The sequence below is a fragment of the Sturnus vulgaris genome, chromosome 6, assembly GCF_052056855.1.
Source record: "Sturnus vulgaris isolate bStuVul1 chromosome 6, bStuVul1.hap1, whole genome shotgun sequence".
Classification (NCBI taxonomy): Eukaryota; Metazoa; Chordata; class Aves; order Passeriformes; family Sturnidae; genus Sturnus; species Sturnus vulgaris.
The window spans coordinates 27,900,303-27,920,762 of record NC_142248.1 but is presented as its reverse complement, the minus strand read 5'-3'; the positions used below and the strand labels follow the sequence as shown (position 1 = coordinate 27,920,762).

Sequence of the window (20,460 nt, the reverse complement as noted above, 5' to 3'; positions counted from 1 at the left end):
TGCCTTTTGCCTCAAAAATGCCCATGCTAGTGAACAGCAGCATGTGAAAACAACAACAAAAATGGGAAGGGAGAAAACCCTTTTTTGAGACACAAATTATACTCTTTTTAAAGAGTAATGGTGCACAGATCTCCCTCTTGTTTAAATATTCTCTGGGAGCACAGCCTTATAGAGGTTCAGTGTAACAACTAAAAGGGTTGTCATTTTAAATGGAGCCAATGATAGCTAAATCTCAACCCCCAGTTAAGCATTTGCTCTCACCAGCATGGTAAAGCTGAGCATCCCAAATCTCCAGGACAGTTGTGCTAATGAAATAAGCAAAAAAAAGTCAAGTGAGATGTTATCTGAGCCTGCTTGATGAGATTGCAGTTTGCAGACAACCCTGGCTTATCTTAGATGATGAACTATCGTGGATAAACAGAATGCATCAAGTCTGTTTCCCCAAGACCTTGACTTGCTGGTGGTAGGGGAATATGAATAACATCTAGGCAGCTCAATATAGATTAAGTGAGGAACTGGATAAGATCACGGTGTTAACGAATATGCCCTTTAAAAATACCAGCAAATACCTAGTCCAATAGCCACACAGTGGAAAGCATTATGCTTCTGGTATACATTACTTTAGGGCAGGTAAATTAAGGTCAAAATCAAGGACTCTAAATGTAGTATGTAGTTGCAAACATATATAAAGTTTTCTACGTGTGCCCTTACAATAGTACCCAACTATTACATGATCAAAAGCTACCATCCATCTGAAAATTCCTTGCAAAGCTGTGTCACTAACACAATTCTGACATATAAGAGAAACTGCAGTATTGACTAGGATAATAAAACCAGAACATGGAAGATACAGAAAAAGATTCTCGGACTCTGCTCTCCTCTGGATTCACAAATACTATGTATTAGTGATGTCAGCAAGAAACATTTTGGTAAGAAGGACTGAAACCTTGCAAAATGAAGACTGAATGTTGTCCCACACACCTGGGGTCCCATCAAAATTATATATTCTATTTGATAACTGCCACTGAGAAACAAATTTTAAAGCATCTAGTTTAGGCAGGCAAATCGATGACGAGTAGAGACATGCAAGGAATATTCATTTATGCAAATGTGACTGCATTATAGGTGTCTGAACAAGTTATTGTAATGCATTGCAATAATGTACCAGATTGTTTATCCTAAAGAATGTATTGCCTAAACAGTGACTTGTTTGGGCTTTAAATTCATTTTGCTTTAAACGCACAAAAAATATAGGTACCTAGCAGTGATGGTGGGATTGAGCCACAGTTCAGGCTTGCTCCAGCAGCAGGTTACAGACTGAATTTCTTGGTGCAGAAATAGAGCAGAAGTTCACCATGAAATCTTTTTGTAAGAGAATCAATGACACTTTAACAAGCCCACAACTACAGCTGGGTTTGGAAAAACCTACAGCAGTGGGTTATTACACAGTGGCAGTTAAAATAATACCATGACCTTATAACTGATGTATGACATTACTTCATGTCTTTGAATGCTTTTTCTCAGAATTTCACTAGCAGCAATTTCAGTTTAAAAATTCCTCTTCAATTAAAAATATCACATACAGAGTCATAATACAACAAACATTCTGTTTTAAGCCTAAAACTGTGCAAATAAGCATGGTTTAGAACACTCACTTCCAGAGCCCTAGTCACCTACAGCTAAAGTCCAGAAATTTTTCTCATTCCCCCTGCTGTTCAAGCCAGAATGTATCAAGTACAACAGAAATAACAACAACTATTTTGGGAGCCTTCTAAATGGATTAATGCTCTTGTAACCCAGGCTTTCAGAATGGTTCTAATGGCATAGATGTGAGTTTTTGTTTGCATTTATTTTTTGACTAGCATTGGTTGAGAATTTTCCACTGAACGGTAATTCATCAGAAGTAAACTATTTTTAGGGATTGTTCTGTATTCAGTTTTAAACAAGTTTAGGCATTTAATAAGGTTTAGAGTTCCATTAAAAACATGCTTTTTGTTTGAAAAGCTTAATAAATAAATACTTCAAAATTTTAAAAACGTGATGGTTTTACACCCATGATGATTAACAGTTATAAATGAGCAAGATTTGCCTTTAGTAGACCAACCAGTATAGAAGGAAAAAATTCAAAACATAAAGAACATAAGCCCTAATCAGATCTAAGAATATGGCAACAGCTTTCAATACTACATGCAGGTTTATACCAATAGCTCTGAATTTAACACTGTAATGCAATAAATTAGTCAATTTGAGGCAAGAGTACCATTACCTGTAGATCCATGGGGAATGGTACCAGCAATGGTAATAGGCTCTCTCCCTCAGCTGAACAGAGGGAGAACTAATTATTGCCTATAGGATATGAAGAGTTCACAGGCAGCAGGACATAAGAAGAAATACTACGTACAATGAATTATTATTGCTATTCTCAGCCCTTGACTTTTAGCAGTAACAAATTTTAGTTTCTAAGATCTTTCTTCAAAATTGTTTTGAAGGACTCCCTTGAGGATCAGGGCTAATAGGTTAGAGTGGTTTTTGTGAAAAATGTTCTCTCCCTGTTAACTGGATGTTTCTATTTACTCAGTGTCGGTGGGAATTTGCCATGTTATACGGCAGGTTTCTGTTTTCCCCAGCTTTGGTTCCATGAGGATCTTTGCAAGCACTGGATGACTTTGCAACACTGATTAACAGGTTGGACCATATATATGTTAAATCCAGGGCTCTGGACTGTTTACTATGAGTAACATTTTACTACGGTGACTACAGAAACCAGGCAGTCTGTGTGTGGTTTCATTAAATGACTTTTGTTCCTGGGGATGAATTTGGCAAGACTGTTGTAGAAGTAGTCTGAAGTACAGGCATTGTAGGGAAAGAATGAATTTTGGGAGAACATCTTTTAATGACATTAGATTTCTTGTAGAAGTTTAATGTTTTTCTGTTTAAATTCCTGCGTATGGTGTTAAGCCACAAGCAGATGTACACGATGGGTGTGTTTGTGCACAGAAAAAGGGTTATATTACAGTTATTTTGCATCTGGTTCTTGGATGTTTCACAGAAAGATACAATCAATCTCTCTCAAGCAGTAACTGTTTAAAGAAGTTACTCGGACTGATCTCTGGATTCCTTGGAAGAGCCAGTTCAACGTTTTCATCTTTTTGGAGTTTTGTCCATATGGAAAAATATAAAAGTCTTGAGTAAAATAGATGGGACAGCTTTTTATTCTCTGTATCCTACCCTATTCACATCATACATTACAACAACAAATGGAAGTCTTTTATGCCCAGGTCATAAGTTCCATGGAATTCCTTTTCTCTGGCTGAGTCTGCCAAATGCTAGACAAATACAAGAGAGCAATAAAGATTTTCATCTGAAGTTGGCACAACGTACAGCTGAGGCTGAAACTGGGATACTCAGGTCAGAGCTACTTCTTTAGATAGGCAGGTACAGATTGTGACAGCAAGGGAACTGATGTGACCTGTAGCCAGCTGAGAGCACGGGGCCAGCACAACAGACTCTTCTTGATGCTAAATGTCTTCTGATTTGTAATGGCAAAAGTAAGATCAGGCTGGTTATGTCTCCCAAGACGAGGAAATATGCAACTATTTCAACTCCCCATTACCACCCGGGAGTTTAGAATACACAGAAGCCAAGCTCTGATTTGCCTAGAGTGACAGCAGAAGGCAGGGTTAAACCATGACACATATCCACAAGTTGTTTCCATACTCCTTTCTTAGATTACTATGCCTCTTTCCCTTTGGGACACTCTCATGTGAAATCTGCTCTTTGGGAGATTTACATTAGTTTAGATGAAAACGCTGCAGAAAAAGGACTTAATTCCATGCACCATGGACTGTAACTGAAACATTGTGAGTACATGGCAGCTGCTGTCTGACATTGGACACAACAGGCTTAACGTCACAGTTTGAAGGCAGAAGAGAAAACATTTCTGGCAGCATTTAACATGGCCGAGGTTATTATTACTAGACACCAATGCAAATAAAACTAGCTTTTCTGCAAAGCAATGTGTAGTCTCTCTTTCACACACACAACATATTCTAGTCCTCAGAAATCCATGATGTGGGTTGCTATTAGGAAGAAAAAGAGTTCATGTGCAGCAATCCAAATATTTCAGGAAGATATGGACAAGCACTGTACCAACAAACTACCCACAATCCATAATTTTTTAAGAAAAAAAAGTATTTTAGACATATTAGACTAAAAGTACATGGATGGATTAATCATGATGTTCAATGCTTCCTGATAGTGTCAAACTAATTATTCATGTGTCTCGCTTCCCTGTTTATGTATTGCAGAAAAGAAATCTTAGACAGAAACTCAACCATGCCACCACACAATAGCAATGTGAAAAGTGCACTGGAACAGATGCCACCAATGCCAGGTTGTACTGTGAGCCTTGACTTTGTGCAGAGCCATATTTAGATAAACTAAATTCTATTAACCTTCAAAGCCTGTTAGGTGCTTCCAATTAGGCACCCTGATAACCTGGACTGAAGTGACAGAAAGCAGTAAACCCTGGGATTTCAGCAGAACTCGGACTGTTTAAATGTGGCAACAGTTTCTGACTCAGCAAACTGCTTTGCTTCCCCATGTCCCATTTTCTCATCTTAGAATAAGAAATACAAAAACTGTTTGCTTGCCCTCTATCAGTGCTGTGATGGTCTAAGAAGCTGCACAAAATGCTTTGAGATAGCAATTTAAAAATAGCTAAGGAAAAAGTGAGTAAAAGAAAAAGACTTACTAATACAGAACAGCATATGAAATATTATAACCATGACAAAACTGCAATGAGTCTCCTTCTCAGCTCTTTACAGCATAAGGTGATCACCATTTGTGAGGTCAATGGAAAAAAAAATACAACCCTCCCTTGGGATTTAATACAATTAAATGTCTCAAAGAGGTTATTTGCATCCATCTGTAGCATCTGGCACTGGCCACAGTCAAGAGACAGAATACTAGACCAGATGGACCGGTGTATATGGAAATTCTTGTAATCTTCTGTGATTAATTTCTTCCTTCAGGTTGGATATGTCTCTTCAAATTGTGTATCAACATCTAACCATAACTGGTGCTGAGTTATCATTGATTGTGCTGTGAGTTTATCTGCAGCTCAGCATTCTGGGACAGTTTAGTCCCTTGTTTACCTCAACTCAAAATTGGGATTTTTTTATCCGTGAATTTCTACATTCTCTCACACATTTTCCAAGCTTTGTCCTCAGAGATTACTGACAAAGTCCATGACTCAACTGTAATTTGAACCAAAAATCTTTTTCAGTTCCTGAATCTTTGCTACTCTAAGACTGTACTCTATAAAACTATAGACTATAAGACTCCAAATGATTTTCTAATAGTATGGTCTTGTCCATGAACTCATAGAGCCTAGGTTTGCATGTCAGGATCCTAAAACTTTCCCACAAAGTCTTTCGGAATGACTGCGCTGTTTTTCTGTGATTCATGTGAAGACTTGCAAAGCAAGGGTGAAGTAAAACAGCAAAGATAGCAAAAACCTTGTCTTTTACAAGATTCACCCATTGCATATTTTCATTAGTTTGAGGACCATGTAGGTAAGAATAATCAATTATTTTTAACCCTTCTTTTATTTATAAATCATTTACTTTCCACATAATTAGAAATCATTAGCATTACAGTATAAAATGGTGATACTGCATTATTATGATATATCAGGGACTTCGTTGCCATATTTTAAACTTCTTGACTAACTAGGACTTGTGTAATATGGTCAAGTTCAGCTACACGAAGGCCAGGGACTAAATCATGCTCTCCAGTAGGTGCCCTTGAATCCAGGAATCCAAAAAGGTTATAGAAAAGGGTTGCCATAGAATGATTGCTCAGGGAGTGAAATGTGATAAAAGAAACAGCTCCTGCAGACATGAATGCTTTGTCACTACATAGTATTTAGAGGGAAATACTCTCTACACACAGCCCCTAGCTCTTTCCTGTATCTGAACTCAGCTTCCTTATGGACATGAATTAAGCACCATCCTGAACCTCAGCAGAAATCTAAAAGCCAGATACTGCTTCTGAAGAGAAGCAAGCTTCCCCGAGGAGAAGTACTGCACATATCCCCATGTACACACGGAGGGGTGCCCTGGCAAACATGCCCACTATTCAGACACCGCATTTGAACAGACTGCTCCTCAGTCTCTGGTGTAATAGAGGAGCACAGACACGGCAAGCACATACCCCGAGGCACCACTGCTGACTGCCATACAGCCCTGCCTTTACCTGGACCTGCCCTAGTGACCTACTCAGGAACGCAAATAAAACACTGCACAGCTCTCCTCTTGCCAAGCAGCAGCAGAACCCACCCTTTCTCCCTCCATTAAAAAATGTGCCTTGAGTCTTTAGACTCATAGGTAATAAGTTAAATTTATTAATGTCTTGTTCTAGATATTGACAATAAGAATTCCAAAAACGTGTGGTGAAAAAAAATTAAAAAGAAATCTAAATGGATGATTCAATCATCACAGTAACTGGACTTACAGAACACATAGAATACTCTGAAGACTAGATCCAAGGTCAAAAAAGTGTGTGGCTAAAAGACACATTGAACATCAGCAACTTGGAGCTCTGGTAGACAAGATGAATATCCCACAACCTTCTTCAGAGCTCTTGAAACTCCTCAGCTCAGATGAAGAGGAGCCAACAGGGCAGCCATTCTGCTGAGCTCTGACAGTGCTCCTTCCTATCCTGTTTATTTAGTGTATTTTTCCTCTAAAAATTATTTACATACATACATACATATATATATATATATATATATAAATTTAGCTTCGAATTGTCAGTCTCTTTTCTTGAGAATTACTTGTGTTTTTAATGCTTTTCTCATGCTTCCCTCCTGTACTTCTGATCAAAGAAAGAACGGGAACGAATTTACACTACAGCTGAATTTCATCTTCCTCCTCTTTTCTTCCTCCCCTCTTCTTTCCCTTGATTGTTAAAATCACCTTAATAATTTTGTTTACAATTTTTGGTAAAATGAGTTGACTGAACAGTTGCAGACAAAAATCTAACTTGTGACAGAAGCAGAAGACAACCAACAGGGACAATGAAAGTAGAGGCTGGGGTAAATAGTCAGCTTTTGAGTCCCTGGTCTAAAAAATCCCCTCAGATTTCTAAAACCAGCAAAGAGAAATGCGTGCCCACAATGCTCCTTAAAGCAGTAAATGAAACCATCACCAGCAGTAGAAACTGCTCTCAAAGAAATTACCAAAACAAAACACTGCATCTAACCACACAGCCCTGGCATTTCCCATGCTTCTGACAATGTGTTCTTAGGATGAGAATCAGTATTTTTTTGCAGAACTGGTTTTCAGAAAAGGCACCCATCCTTCTCAGGACTTCTTCCAAAGAGAGTACCAGGAGCCATACCACTGCGATGTTCCATAAATTCCAAGGACCAAATATTTTTGCTGAAGTTTGAAGATACCTTTCTAGAACGTTGGGAAAGAAAAGTAACAGTATAGTTCTCCTCTTTTCATATGTCTTATGTCAGGATCTTGCAAGATTTAAAAAAATCATCATATTTTTGCACTACAGCATAGAGAAACTGAATCACCCAGCAATGTATGATTCCTCATCCAGTATATAAAGGTAAGTCAGGACCAGAGCTAGGGAAAATGTTTGAGGCTTCTTGACTTCAGCTCTGTCCCATGCTGCTGCTGAGGAAAAACGTCTTCAGCACTGCTCATTAACTACTGGAATGTGGCTTCAGTGACATCAATGGCAAAATTTCTCACCAAGGAATGTACAAAAGGCTCAGATTTTGACCATTTTTCAAACAGTTATCAAGTATTAATTGGACCAGTAGGGGAGGCTGTTCATTTTGCCAGTGTATATTTCCTAATGATTGGGCCAGGAAAAGTAGCTGAGTATATGGCTTGTTAAACAGAAATTAACTTGTCTGGAATAACAATTATCTGAAGTGAAATAAGCTTTGATACCCACCACTGGCAGAATTTGCCACCCTGCCATTTGAGCAGAATTTGCCTTGATATTTGGTTACAAGATATATTCTTTTAATACTAAGCAACTAAGCAACTTTTAAGCAACTAAGCAAATGCACATCAACTTCAAAGGATAGGCGCCCACATCCCCTTATTCTGCTCCAGCCTACTGCAATCCTGGCATGTTCATAGTATCTAGTGTCAGAAAAATAAGTTACAAGGTAAATGGATGTTTGGATGTTTGTAGGGCACAGGCAGTTTTTGTCTCCAGATTCTCCATGAAATAACAAACAAACAAAAAAATAACTTTGAAAATAAGTTAGTAAGAATTCTCTGCTCTGTTTCTCTTCTTCAAGCCTCTCTAAGGTGCTGAATACATTTCTCAAGGAAAATTAATTTCTTTGTCTTTTCCTTGCCTCTAATGAACTGCCACTGAATGCATGAGGGGACAGGAAGGAGAGCATTATCTCCATGGTGAGATAATAAAAAGTGAAAATGCATTCAAAGCCATCAGTATCTTCCAAACTTACACTGACAGAAATATGCTAGACTGTAGACAGGGAAGCAAGATCAGGGAAACTTAGAATAGCTTTGGCATTCATTACTAAACTACAAAGAAAAGATGACATTGGGGGAGCAGAGGTCATCCTACAGAGACGTTACACAAGCACATGACTGGATGTAGGCCACATAAACTGAGGATCACTCAAGGTCCTATCCAGGCCCCCAGAATTCCTAAACACTGTACTCAGTGAACATCAGTGAATGACAAACTCTCCAGTGAAAGCGCAGAACATCATAATTATCAGCATAATCAGAATATGAGAAAAGCTGAGCCGAGCTACCATCAGACAAGTAAATCAAGAACAAATAAAGGAAAAAGAAAATTGTCAGGTTTCAACCTACTGTTTCCACTTTCACTTCACCAGATACTAAAAGATCCACAGTGCTTGTAAGTAGGAAAACATGCCTTTATAACTGCAAGCTCCAAGAGTCTTTGGAGTGAAACTGTCTCAGATGGCCACCATAACTCAGGACGGTACAAAAGACGAAAGCTTTAATGCAAAAAACACAGGAATTCTTAAGTATTAAATCAGACAGTGAGAATCTTTCCAGAGCAGAAACCAAGGAGAGACCTTGGCAGGACCCATTTTCTATGTGTAGGCCAGTCAATGTAACAACCAAATAAAATTAATCAATTAAAATTAAAAAAATTTCTCTTTTTATTTTTTCTAATTTTAAAATTCTCTTATTTGGAAACACCCGAATTTCTTCAACAATATCAGGTCTATTGTATCTATTATGTGCTCTCTCTCTTAAACACCCTGTAGTTGACTTTCCAGCACTACTTGGGGAATTTCCAGTCTCTGCTGCTTTGTCCTCATGCTCATGGTTGAAATCTTCATCAGAAAAGGAGGACTTTTGTGCACTGAAACAGTGGTAGCTGAGACAGCAAACAAGCAGAACCACCTAAACAGAAATATTTTCAGACCTCACCCCTGTAAAGTCTCCACTGGCTGGAGTCATTAAGCAAACCAGTTGGAGCAGGAGCAGCAGGCTGCTGTAACTGCAGGATCATGACAGGAAGCCATGAAAACCCTCACTGGGCAGTGCAGCAGATGAGCAAGGGAGCAAAGAGTTCACCAAACATGTCCAAAAAACCAGTTCTTGTCATGCAACATTAAAGATCGAACTTTTGGAAAAAAATCCAAACTTCACCTCCCCCCTCCTTCCAATAATTTAATCTTCTTAATTTAGATTAATAACTTTCCAATAGTTTGATCTGATTACTGTCGATTAATAATATTTGAATAATTTCATCTGATTAATGTAGATTAATAATCTTCCAATAATTTGACCAGATTAATATGCTGATTTTTTTCTAAATTCAAAATCAAGTTCCAAGGATAGCATAGAAACTGATTCCCTCTGAAGTTATTAAATGGAGCCTGGACTGCTGACTAAACTGATGGTACTCTCTTCCCGAGCCCTCTGGAAAACAAAGTCTTCCCTCATTCTTTATCATACGGTATTCACAGAATAAGTAAAGGGTCTTTTTTTAGCAATATTTTTGCATCTTTCTGATTCATTCACCCTGTCCCTTGATCTCCTGCAGACACAAGACCCTCTGTAGATTGTAAAATACTTTCTCCTTTTCTGCCCTCCATCATCAAGAAAGCAAAAAGATGAAAGATGCAAGACTAAGAGATGATAAAGTAAACCTTAGCACTGGATCGATTTAGTAATGTCCTTTATCAGCCCCACTATTCATGCTTTGCAACCACTATAGCTCACACTAACTTCATTTTCATCTTAATACACCATATAGAAAAGCAGCCTAAATATACATCCCCAGATATAAAGCGTATAATCTGTAAACTACAGGAACAGGCAGATCATTTCCATTAGTTTCTTATGTAGCAAAAACCAGAATTTACACCCAAAGCATATAATTATATTCAAATTCTAAAAGATAGTTTCGGAAGTACTTTAAATTCATAGTTTGGGGGAAAGTCACTCAGGGATATAAGTAGTTGTTTTAATGTGCAAAAACAACACACACACACAGAATGCAAGAGAAGTAATATGCAAGAGTGGTGAGAGAGCCATGGTGAATCACAGGTCCCTGGCTCCAGTGGCTCCCTGGAGTTTGGTACAGCCAGCACTCTGCCAAAATTCTCTCCTGCTCCTTCAGAAACACCAGTGCTGGGATTTGGCATGAGAGCCTATCCAGGCTTTAAAGCCATAAGGGAAAACACTACTAGGATCTATGTTGAGAATTTGAAGGTGTCTTGCCTGACCTTCAAGAAGAGCTACAAGCCAGCTGCTCTTTCAAAGTTCTCTGACATCTAAAGCCCAAGAGGACTACTGAGGTTTCATTCATTCCTATGGCTCATGGCCAGAGATCTCAAAGCATCCAGATGCATCAGAACTGCTTGCCTCATCTAGGTGAAAAAACGGTTTCCTCTTAATTTCACAGATGAGGAAAATAAGTCAGAAAGTAGAGTAATGTCTTGTCATGTCAAGGTCATACAACAAATCAGAGCCATTGGTCAATTGCATGTTTTCTTGTGTACAGAGGTTACACAGAAGACATGAAAATCATCTTTTTATTTATTTTATTTTTTTGCTAGTACAAATGACCTTTCATAGTTATCAAAGACCACCAGGTCAGCAAGTAAAAAAAAAAAAAACAAAAAAAAACCCCCAAAACCACAAAAACCCTAACTTAAAAAAAAAAAACGAAAAACAAAACCAACCAACCAAGCAAACCAACAACAACAACAACAAAAAAACAAACAACAAGGCAGCCGATCAGCACAGGACAGTCATCCAACAGAAGACAGTCATCCAACAGAAGACAGTCATCCAACAGAAGAATAGTCATTCTTTTACTTCCCAGAGAAAACTTATACTTCTTAGCACTTAGAAGCTCCAGCTCTTAATTCAGTTACCTTCTGTACAGCAAACTGTGGAACTTCCCCACCACCAGCTGGGGAAGAACACCATTCTGTTCTTGTCAGTACTGCCACAAGTGCACATGATCTAGGTGCATTTTCCTTTTTCTAGTGAGATGTGTAAGGAATTTGGAGCTCCCAACAGCACAGTATATAATAACCCAGTGACTAATAACAATGACCCAGAACAGTCATAACACTGTTCAAGCATATATTTTCATGCATGGCAAATGAAGAGAAAGAAAACAAGAAAAACTAGACAGAATTATTAAGAAAAAAAAAATCATATCTTTTTAAATGCAGAAATAATCTAAAAGGTAACATTCTCATTCTGCAGTATTCTGACTACATAGGTGATGTCACACAACTATATATTCTTCACAACATCAATGCCTATACAAAGCATACAGCCGGATTCTTCATCTGTCTTTGGAATGTAGTCACCTCTGCAGCAAAATGTAGTAGCTGCTTGAAAAGTCAGGGTTGTATTACCCAAAAGCAGAAACAATAAAGAAAAGAAACCTCTCTCCAGTCTAACTTGCAAAGGAAATACAGGGAGGAAGAAAGCCCTGATCTAATTCTGACGAGGACTAGCACTGCCCCTTTTGCAAAATGTGCTATGAGATACTGAGCAAACACAAAGTAGCTTTCAGAGGAGGTTTTTTTACACGTCTTAAGAGACTATATCTTCAGCAGTATAGGTCTGAGCAATGTTTCAAAGAGCACAGAGACATATATTAAATAAGACTGACAGGGTTCAACAGTAAGTTTCTCATGTTCCAGATCTCATAAGATCATTGGGACCTCCTAAGAACATGTACCAGGTGAACAGACTTTAACACCAGTTTTGGAGAGCAATGCAAACTATTCCAAGTTGGGAATTTCCAAGATAATACAGTGCACAGAATGAGAAGTCAAAGCACCTGATCAAAAATTGTTTCATAGAAAAGCATGCAAAGGATAAGTCATTTGGAGGAAACAGCCTTTGTACATATCAGACTTTTTCTGTGTTCAACTACTGAAAACTCTGCTTTCTCAGAAGAACTAGAGTCAGCACAGGGAGGGAAGAAGCCCAGCTATGATCACTTAAAACTCCAAGTGAGTCAGTTTGGATGCTAAAGGGAAAAATTTAACCCCCAACAGATGCTTTGATTTCTGGATAGTTATCTTGAGATAATTTAAGGAGATTTCCTTTAAAAATAATTAATCATTGTTAATATCTCTGAGGAAGGGAATGCAAACATCCAGGCATACAGCAGCACTAGTCTTTGCCAAAAAATTAGTCTTCATTGTTGATACGAGGATAAAGGCAAGCCACAGAAAGTAGACAGACTTCTAGCTTTTCCCTTTGCAGAACTTAATTGCAAACTTAATTTCAACTCCAAATGAAGTTCATTTTGCTGGATCGCTGAATGCTCAGTACAGAGCAATTTTTTCCATTTTGTTAAAGCTACCAATCTTTGCTCAAAGAAATTTGGTGACGGAGGAAAGGATAGGTCCTGCTTTGTACTGGGGAATGGGCAGTGCCAAGGATGGGGATTTTGTTTCCTATCATAAAGAAAAGGCAGGATTGCAAGAGCATAGAATCTTGAGATGAGGAATAGGTGACAGTGGAGGAGCAGCAAGGACACACGTATTTTAAAAAGCTAGAGCTGTGTGTGGCAGTCTTTGACACTGGTTTGCAGAATACCTGCCTATTTTATAGAAACTCTCTCTTGATTTGTCCAAGCATTCACTCTCATTTTCTGATTTAAAAAAAATATATGAGAAGGAAATGCTTCATATAAATAACAGAACTTCTAAGAATTGATTCAGCCTGAGAGTTATACCCACAATATGTGGTGATTGCTTACTACGAGTCCTCAAACTCACCTACACTTTTTCCTATAACTAGTGCAACAGCCTGGGCTAGCCTAGGCCCCAAAGAATGAAAATGAAGAGAAACTATCCCGCGCCCACCATTGCTCCCATAGCTGCAGAGCAGTCCCTGCAGGCAGAGGCAATCTGCACAAGGCATCACATACTGCCTCTGTGCACCCCTGCTCCAGAGCCACTAAGAACAGCCAGAGAACTAACAGCTGGAGGAGTAAAAGAGAAAACAAATTAATTAATTCATCACTAAGACCAAACACACACAAATCCCTTCATTTTCTCTGTCAACCAGAGGCACACATTATTCATCTGCTGAGGCAATGAAGATGTGGAAAGAGGGGCTGTGAAGTCACTGCTGCAGGCTCCGTTAAAGCAGCTGACCCAGCACAGTGCTAAATAGCCCAGGGGAGACAGGAGGATTCAGCACATGTGAACTTTCAATAAACACAGCCCCAACTTTGTTCCTCCCTCTGTTTCACAAGCCCCTAGTGAAACAAAAAGGAATCAAGGGTTCCCCTTCCTATTACTCAGGGATAAAGATTCTGCAGGTCTAGGAAGGTCCTCACGTGGAAAAAAGATTTATTCTAACTTGCTAAAGTCCCCTGCCCGGCCAGGCTCACTCCTGTGCTGACAAGGAGGTAAAGCTGTTAGAAAGACTTTCTCCTTGAGAAGATGTGCTGTGCCAAGTTTTGCATTTGCAGGTTGCAGCCCAACTACCGTAAAGCAGCAGCTCGGTGATTTCAGAATTAACTCTCTTAACACCAGCACAGCAGCGACTGCCAGATCTGGGTCTGGTCCTGCTCAAGGTAAGCCACAATAAGGTATTCCACTGAATTTAAAGGAGCACTAGACAGACTCCAAACAAGTGTTCACTGCTCATGAGACATTTATTTTTCCTCTGTGCTAGATATTAATTTGCTTCCTCAAGCAGATTGAAATCCACTGGGATGTAGGAGAAAAAAGGAAAATATGTTTAAATACAAGACTGAGTCCCAGTGGTCAGCACTGCGGGGCTGGAAGACAACACAGCAGGGTGGCCATGATCCTGATCTGATTCCTTCCAAAACCAGTATTAATGTTGCCACCAAGCAGGGCAGCAATCAGAATGAATTTCTTATTTCCCTCTAGGAAAAACAAATAATCAAAATCCCAAGAAACACAGGGAGTGCACAGCCTCCTTGGAATCTGACTCCTCAGCGCTGTTACAGATCCAAGTTCCAAGGGCCTCTGTTGTGCAACAGTGAAAGAACACACAAAAATAAACCATGCATGTTTCCAAGACCAGCTGTCTTTGTGGTCTCTTCTTCCTCTCTCAATCTCCCTCTCTCTGTCCACCCCATTCACTTCCTTATTCATGGCCAAAGGGGATTTTTATGTAGCTTTGCTATACAGCACAATGAGGAAAGAAAAATTTAAAAAACAACCCCAAAAAAACCGCACAAAAACCCCAAACAACTCACACTGATTTATGCACTAGCTTGACTCCCTGAACCCTCTATTTCCCTTGATTCCTTTCTGCAATGGGGACACCGAAAAAATGCCTGTTTCTCACTGAAGTTGATGACTGCTCTTGCCCCTAGCTCTTAAATGAGGCTTTACTTGACTTTCAGGGCGGATGGAAAAGCCATCAAGGAGAAAAGAACAATCATTTCCTGACCAGGAAACATACTGTAGACTCTTACACAGACTTTTACAACAAAGCCAAACACTATCACATTTTGTGACATCCTTCTCTCCTTTCCTCACAAGTGACCTACGAGCCAGGCTTTGCTATCCCCTTTCATCACAGGAGAACTAAGCTACATAAGCTGAGCTGTTGAAAACCGTTTGAGGCAGTGACTGGCTGATCCCTCATATTTCTTGCTTTAGCACAACAGGGACTCTCTCACATGGTCCTCAAGCATTGCTGCAAATAACAGGGCTCCTGCTGCTAGTGATTAATAACCCATAACCAAGTTTCACATGGGTGGTGCTTAACAGATGGTCTTGATATCTGGCATGGCATTGGTTCCCTTCCCATGAGGGGCCTGAATGTTTCTCTTGCATTTTAGGATGGATGTGAACTTTGGAGCAGAAATAGGAGTTTGATAGGCTGAAAGGATAGCGCCACTTGTGTCTGCAGAAATGGCTGAACACCTCCCCCTCAACCTACTGCACCCACTGCCACTTCATTCCTGAGTCCTTGCCTCTGCAGCACGGTGCTGTTCTGCAGTGCCCTGGGCTCACCCTCCCGCATTGCCAGACCATGGACGACCTGCCTTGCAGAGCTCCCTGTCACCCTCTCCCAATGCCCTCCAGAAGCTCTGCCAGAGCACCTCCTGCAAGCACAGCCCTGCTCTGCTGGTGCTCAGCTGTGACCTGCAGCATCTGCCTCCTGGCTGTGCTCCTGAGCCCTTTCCCTCTCCAACGTGCCTTGGCTCAGACCTGCACTACCGACCTTCTTCTACAACTCCGCCAATGTACCTAGAGATTTCATTGGAGATCCATTCATCGCTGTGCCATTTGAACCCTTCAGACTGCTCTGCTGGTCGTCTGAGCACATAACCAGGCTGCTCCAGGTTTCAATATCTGTGTAACCCTGACAGCCCTACCAGCACATCCTCATAGTCCCTGCTGCAGCCATGTCATGCGGCATTTCAACCAACTGTGCTAGGGCTCTTTCTTCCTTACTTCCCTCTTGTTCAAAGTGCTCCTATGCCTCCTTTCTGATACTAGTTCTTCTTCTGGCTCTGCACAAATGTGAATCTCTAGGTGAGTACTCCTATGATGAAAGGCCAGACCTGACCCTCACCTGCAGCTGTGGAGGGAAAGGGCCAGGCCTTAGCCTGCCTGCCTCTCTCAGCTGATGCGACTGCAAACAGATGTTAAGGGACAAAGACAGAAGACAGGAGAAGGTGGAGAAGAGGGAGAACTCCCATGTCAGACAGGCCTAGGCCAACTCCTATCAGGGTGGGGAGACTTGAGATAGCTGGGTAAGAGGCTATGTAGGACCAGCTGCTGAGCATTGCTCAGCATTTCAGGGGCACGATGCTGGCCCTCTCACTCCCTCTTGGCATCTCACAGACACCCTCTTCCCCTCCTCTCTTGCTGCCAGAGTGAAAACCTACTCTGTTATTTCCTGCCCCAGGGTTTCCCAGGAAGACACTACCAGATACCAAGCAGGAAGCCAGGAGCAGGAATGAGACCTCGCCTTTTCCTCTGTACGCCCCTTTCCATCCTCACCCAGGAACGCTGCAAGCGCGCAGACAGGGGAGGAGCGGCGGCGGCAATTCCCCGAGCCCCCGGCTGGCCCTCCCGCAGCTGGGCGACCGGGAAACGAGGGTGGCCGGCGGGGAAGATGAGCTGCTGCAATGACCACGTCAGTCGCTGCAAGCTAGGGAGTTAGTGATTCCCCGTCGCAGGATCCCAGCGGGACGGGAGCGGATGCCCTTCCGCCGTCCCGAGCTGTTCGGCGCTGCCGTCTGACACGGAGCGACCCGAGCCCGCCCTGGCCCCCACCCTCCGTCCTGCTGGACCACACCGGCCGGGAAGTTGGCTCTCTCGGAGCGGTGCGTCCTCAGCCCTAGGCTCTGCTCGGGGAGGCGGCAGGAGAGGAGTGGAGGGTTAACGGGGAAGGGAGCGAAATATGAGGGGCAGGGAGGACCCCCCCCTCCCCCGGAGACACGGCCATCATCCCTGCTCCCCCTCTTCTGCTCCAACTGCTCTGCAAAAAGGTTAGAAAGAAACAAGAGTGGGAACCCACCGTGTCCTCCTCGGAGGGAGACAGGGGAGCGGTAGATAGAGATAGGCACAGAGTGGTGCTTGCTGCCGTGGAAGTGATGCTCATACTGAGCCTGAGAAACAGACGAGGAAGAGGAGGCAGAAGAAGCCACGTTAGAGGAACTCCACACAGAGCTGACGATACATCCCCAAAAGAGGGAGCACATCCACAGGGTCCAGGCGGGGCGGCGTCCCGGGCAAATGCTGGGGTCTATTCTCAGGTGCATGGTCAAGGCACAAGACACCTACAGACGGGCAGTCTGAATTCCAGCCAGGGAGAGAGAATAACGTTCATGATGCCAGGGGACCCATGCTAGCAGAAAGGAGAGTCGCTTCCGAGGCTCTAGGGGTGTGCGTGTGTGCTCAAGAAGAAAAGAGATAGTGTGTGTGCGAGAGAGAGAGTGCTAGCGGGGAAGGGGAGGGATGGGGGAAGGTTAGTAACCACACAGAGACGAATAAGACGCGCCGTTTCCCAGGGCTGGATCTATTGTGGCAGGAACCCCGCGGCCGTACCGAGCCTCCAAGAGTGCGCAGGAAAGCCGCACATGTCCGCACGAGGGTCCTGTTCAGGTTCCTCCAGGATCACGGGGTCCTTGAGGACTTTTCCCTGCCTGCGATCCCTGTCTCTCACTTTGCTGAGAGGGACTATTAAAAACGAAAAAGAAGAAATAAGCCAGGGACCCCAGGTAAATTTTTGATTTTTCTTTTTTAATCCCAATTCCGGGGGGGTTTCTCTTGCTTCTCCACTAGCAAGTGTTGCAATGCAGAACTGCTAGGACACGCACACGCGCGCGCACAGACACACACACACACACAGAGCGATCTAGATTGTTATCCTCCTTCCACCGGATCCAGGCGACCGTGGGCTCAAGCCGATTAACCCTGCGCAGCCGTCGAGCGCATCGCCAGGTCCTCCAGGGTGGGCGAGCGGGCGGGCGCGTTGGAGCAGCCGGGGCGGGCGGCGCGGTCCGGGCGCGGAGCGAGCGGAGCCGGGGCGGGTGCGGGCGGCCGGCGCCAAGTGCGGGCAACTCGGCGGCGCAGGTGAAGCGCAGCCGGGGCGGCCGGGGCAGCGGCTCCGCCAATGGGCGAGCCGCATGCAAATGTCCCGGCGCCGGCGAGCCAATGGGGGCGGCGGCAGCGCAGCGCAGCGGGACCGGCTGGCTCCGGGGGAGGCGGGGCCGGCGCGCGGCACCGCCCCCGCCATTCATGCGCTCGTGCGGTCCCGCGCGCCCGCGGCGTCGCGGCCCCCGGGAACACCCGGCTCCCGGAGCCGGCCGCGCCGGGAACCGGAGCCCGGTATCCGCCGCCGCCCGGCCGCGCCCGCCGCTCCTGCCTGTCCCGAGCGAAACCGCGTCCGTGCGGGGACGGGACCCCCGCCCGTGCCGCCGTCCCGCTGTGCCTCGGCGGCAGCGGCACGGGGATGGGTGCGCTGAAGTAGCGCCGTCCCCCCGCGCCGCCCTGTCCTAGGGCTGCTCAATAGCAAAGGAAGAACCGCTAATGACCGCGCTCTTTAAAACTCCCTATGGCTCTTACAGATTTTTTTTAATGCTCCTGCAACATTAGGCGTAGTCCAACCAGGTGTACCTGCGCTTAATCCTCGGAGACTGAGGAATGCAGCCGGAGTTTGCAGCCCATAAATTAATAAACAAATGCAGTAGCAATATCTAGTAATTTACTGCCTATCAATTTGCATGGCAAAAATCCCCAGCCACAGTGGGGAAGGCAAGCACCAGGAGTGAAGTGACTTACACAGGATCACTCAGGGAGTCAATAAGGAGCTTTAGAAAAGGAACCAGCCAGCCCCAGGACTCACCTTGCACTGCACTGCCTCCTTCCCTTTCATTTATTCATATAAACGAATAAATTGTTTATGACTGTAAGTTTTCTTGTTTTCCCCTCTAGAACCGTGTTTGTAGATGTGCACGCATGCGCTTCTGAAACTCCTGCTGTTTGACTCGAGTATTTCCCTAACGCTGAGGTGCAGTGTTTTCAGTCATTGATCTCAATTTGGTACAACATGTCAGTAACTTGTAATGATCATCCTGAGTTGCACGTCTAATACTTTTAGCTGAGCCTGATATGCTTGTAATTTATTTTCCAGTAACTTATAGTATAAGTGATCTAAATCAGGAGCTAAAGCAGCCAGAAAAGCTTTGGTGTTTTGCTGGGTTTAATCAGTGATTATGAAAAGCAAGAATATTATCTTCACATTTATCTAACATCTGCCACCTAAGAATCTCAGAGCGCTTTAATATCTTTTATTAATGAAGCCATTCAACAGCTTTAGGTATTACTTTGCTATTCTGCAGACAAGGAGACAGAGGCTCAGTCATGTTGAGCCAGCGAGTGATGGTAGACATGGGAACTAAACAGACACTAAGATTCTCCATCCCAAGCAGTACCTGCTGGCAGTATAAACTAATGATTTCGTGGCCATTTGCTAGACTTAAAACATGAATATCAGCTTTCCTGACAATGGGGCACACAGGTGGAGACAGGACTGAGTAACCTGTAGTGCAGGTACCTCCTGAACGGCAAGTTTGCAGTGCCATACAGAGGGCACAGAGCAGTTTTATCTGTGCCAGACAACTTTTCCTGGCCCTGAGTTTTGTTGAGGAAACTGAAGTTGCTACCATTTATGTGGTGGGATACCCAGAAGGATGCTGTCTTTGTGGGAAAAAGGCTCCCTGCTCCTAATTATTAGGGGGAAGGGGGGAATATAATCTGTCATAACACCCTTGAGAGGCTGCTGACCCATGAGTCAGCACCCTTGAATCCCTCATCACAGAAGTCTTACTTTTTACACAGTCCACAGACAAAGTACTCTGAAAAATTTATTGTGTAGTTAAGCTGTAGGGAGCCTGATTTAGGGGAAGGACATGTATTAAATACACATCACTGAGTAGCTTATTTGTAAAATAAAGGAAATCTGAATGAGTTTCAGACCCCGATAATTATAAGCAATGCAACAAAAATCTGCCTCCCATCGTTTTACTTTCTGTTTTCTCTGGCTACAGCATTACAAAAAGGACAGAACGTATCACACATTACAGGATCAGTCAAAAGGGCTACAGGTGCTACAGGTTTAAACACTGAGGGCTCAATGCTGCTTTTCCAGGAAACAGTGGTGGAAAACACATTACTTTGTGTGGAAAATATATATGTTTTAGAAAGTGCAATTCTAGAGATAAGAGCAGGAGAACTGCATGGATATACTCCTTGCCCCTGTCCTGCAACTATTTGCCCTGTTACTGAAAGAGAAGAAAACAGAAGAGGTTGTTTCTTTGACTAAATGGTCTTTGACTAAATCCTTCAGCTTTTAATTCCCCTTTAAATAGTCCAACAGGCCACATCCTCTTCTCCATACTCAATCCCCTGTTCATGCTGGCCAC

The 20,460-nt window shown here is 43.0% G+C and overlaps 1 protein-coding gene and 1 long non-coding RNA gene across 22 annotated transcripts in view; one reads left to right on the top strand and one right to left on the bottom strand.

The window, feature by feature from the left end:
• The window catches only part of NRXN3 (neurexin 3), a 945,575-nt gene that overhangs the window by 331,031 nt on the left and 594,084 nt on the right, over positions 1-20,460 (bottom strand). The window contains exon 1 of one of the 18 annotated variants that reach the window (XM_088167432.1): positions 17,052-17,959. The exons of 16 other annotated variants lie outside the window; for them this stretch is intronic. In XM_088167432.1, the coding sequence (XP_088023558.1) occupies positions 17,052-17,295 (244 nt within the window). In that variant the 5' untranslated portion in view covers positions 17,296-17,959. Of the gene's footprint in view, positions 1-17,051; positions 17,960-20,460 lie in introns of those variants that run through there. One more of the 18 variants, XM_088167429.1, reaches the window with a different exon arrangement.
• LOC148223382 (uncharacterized) overlaps positions 17,511-20,460 on the top strand; it is an 89,786-nt gene continuing 86,836 nt past the window's right edge. For all 4 annotated transcript variants that reach the window (XR_015804652.1, XR_015804651.1, XR_015804649.1 and 1 more), the window contains exon 1: positions 17,511-17,754. This is a non-coding gene — a long non-coding RNA (uncharacterized LOC148223382). The remainder of the gene's footprint in view (positions 17,755-20,460) is intronic.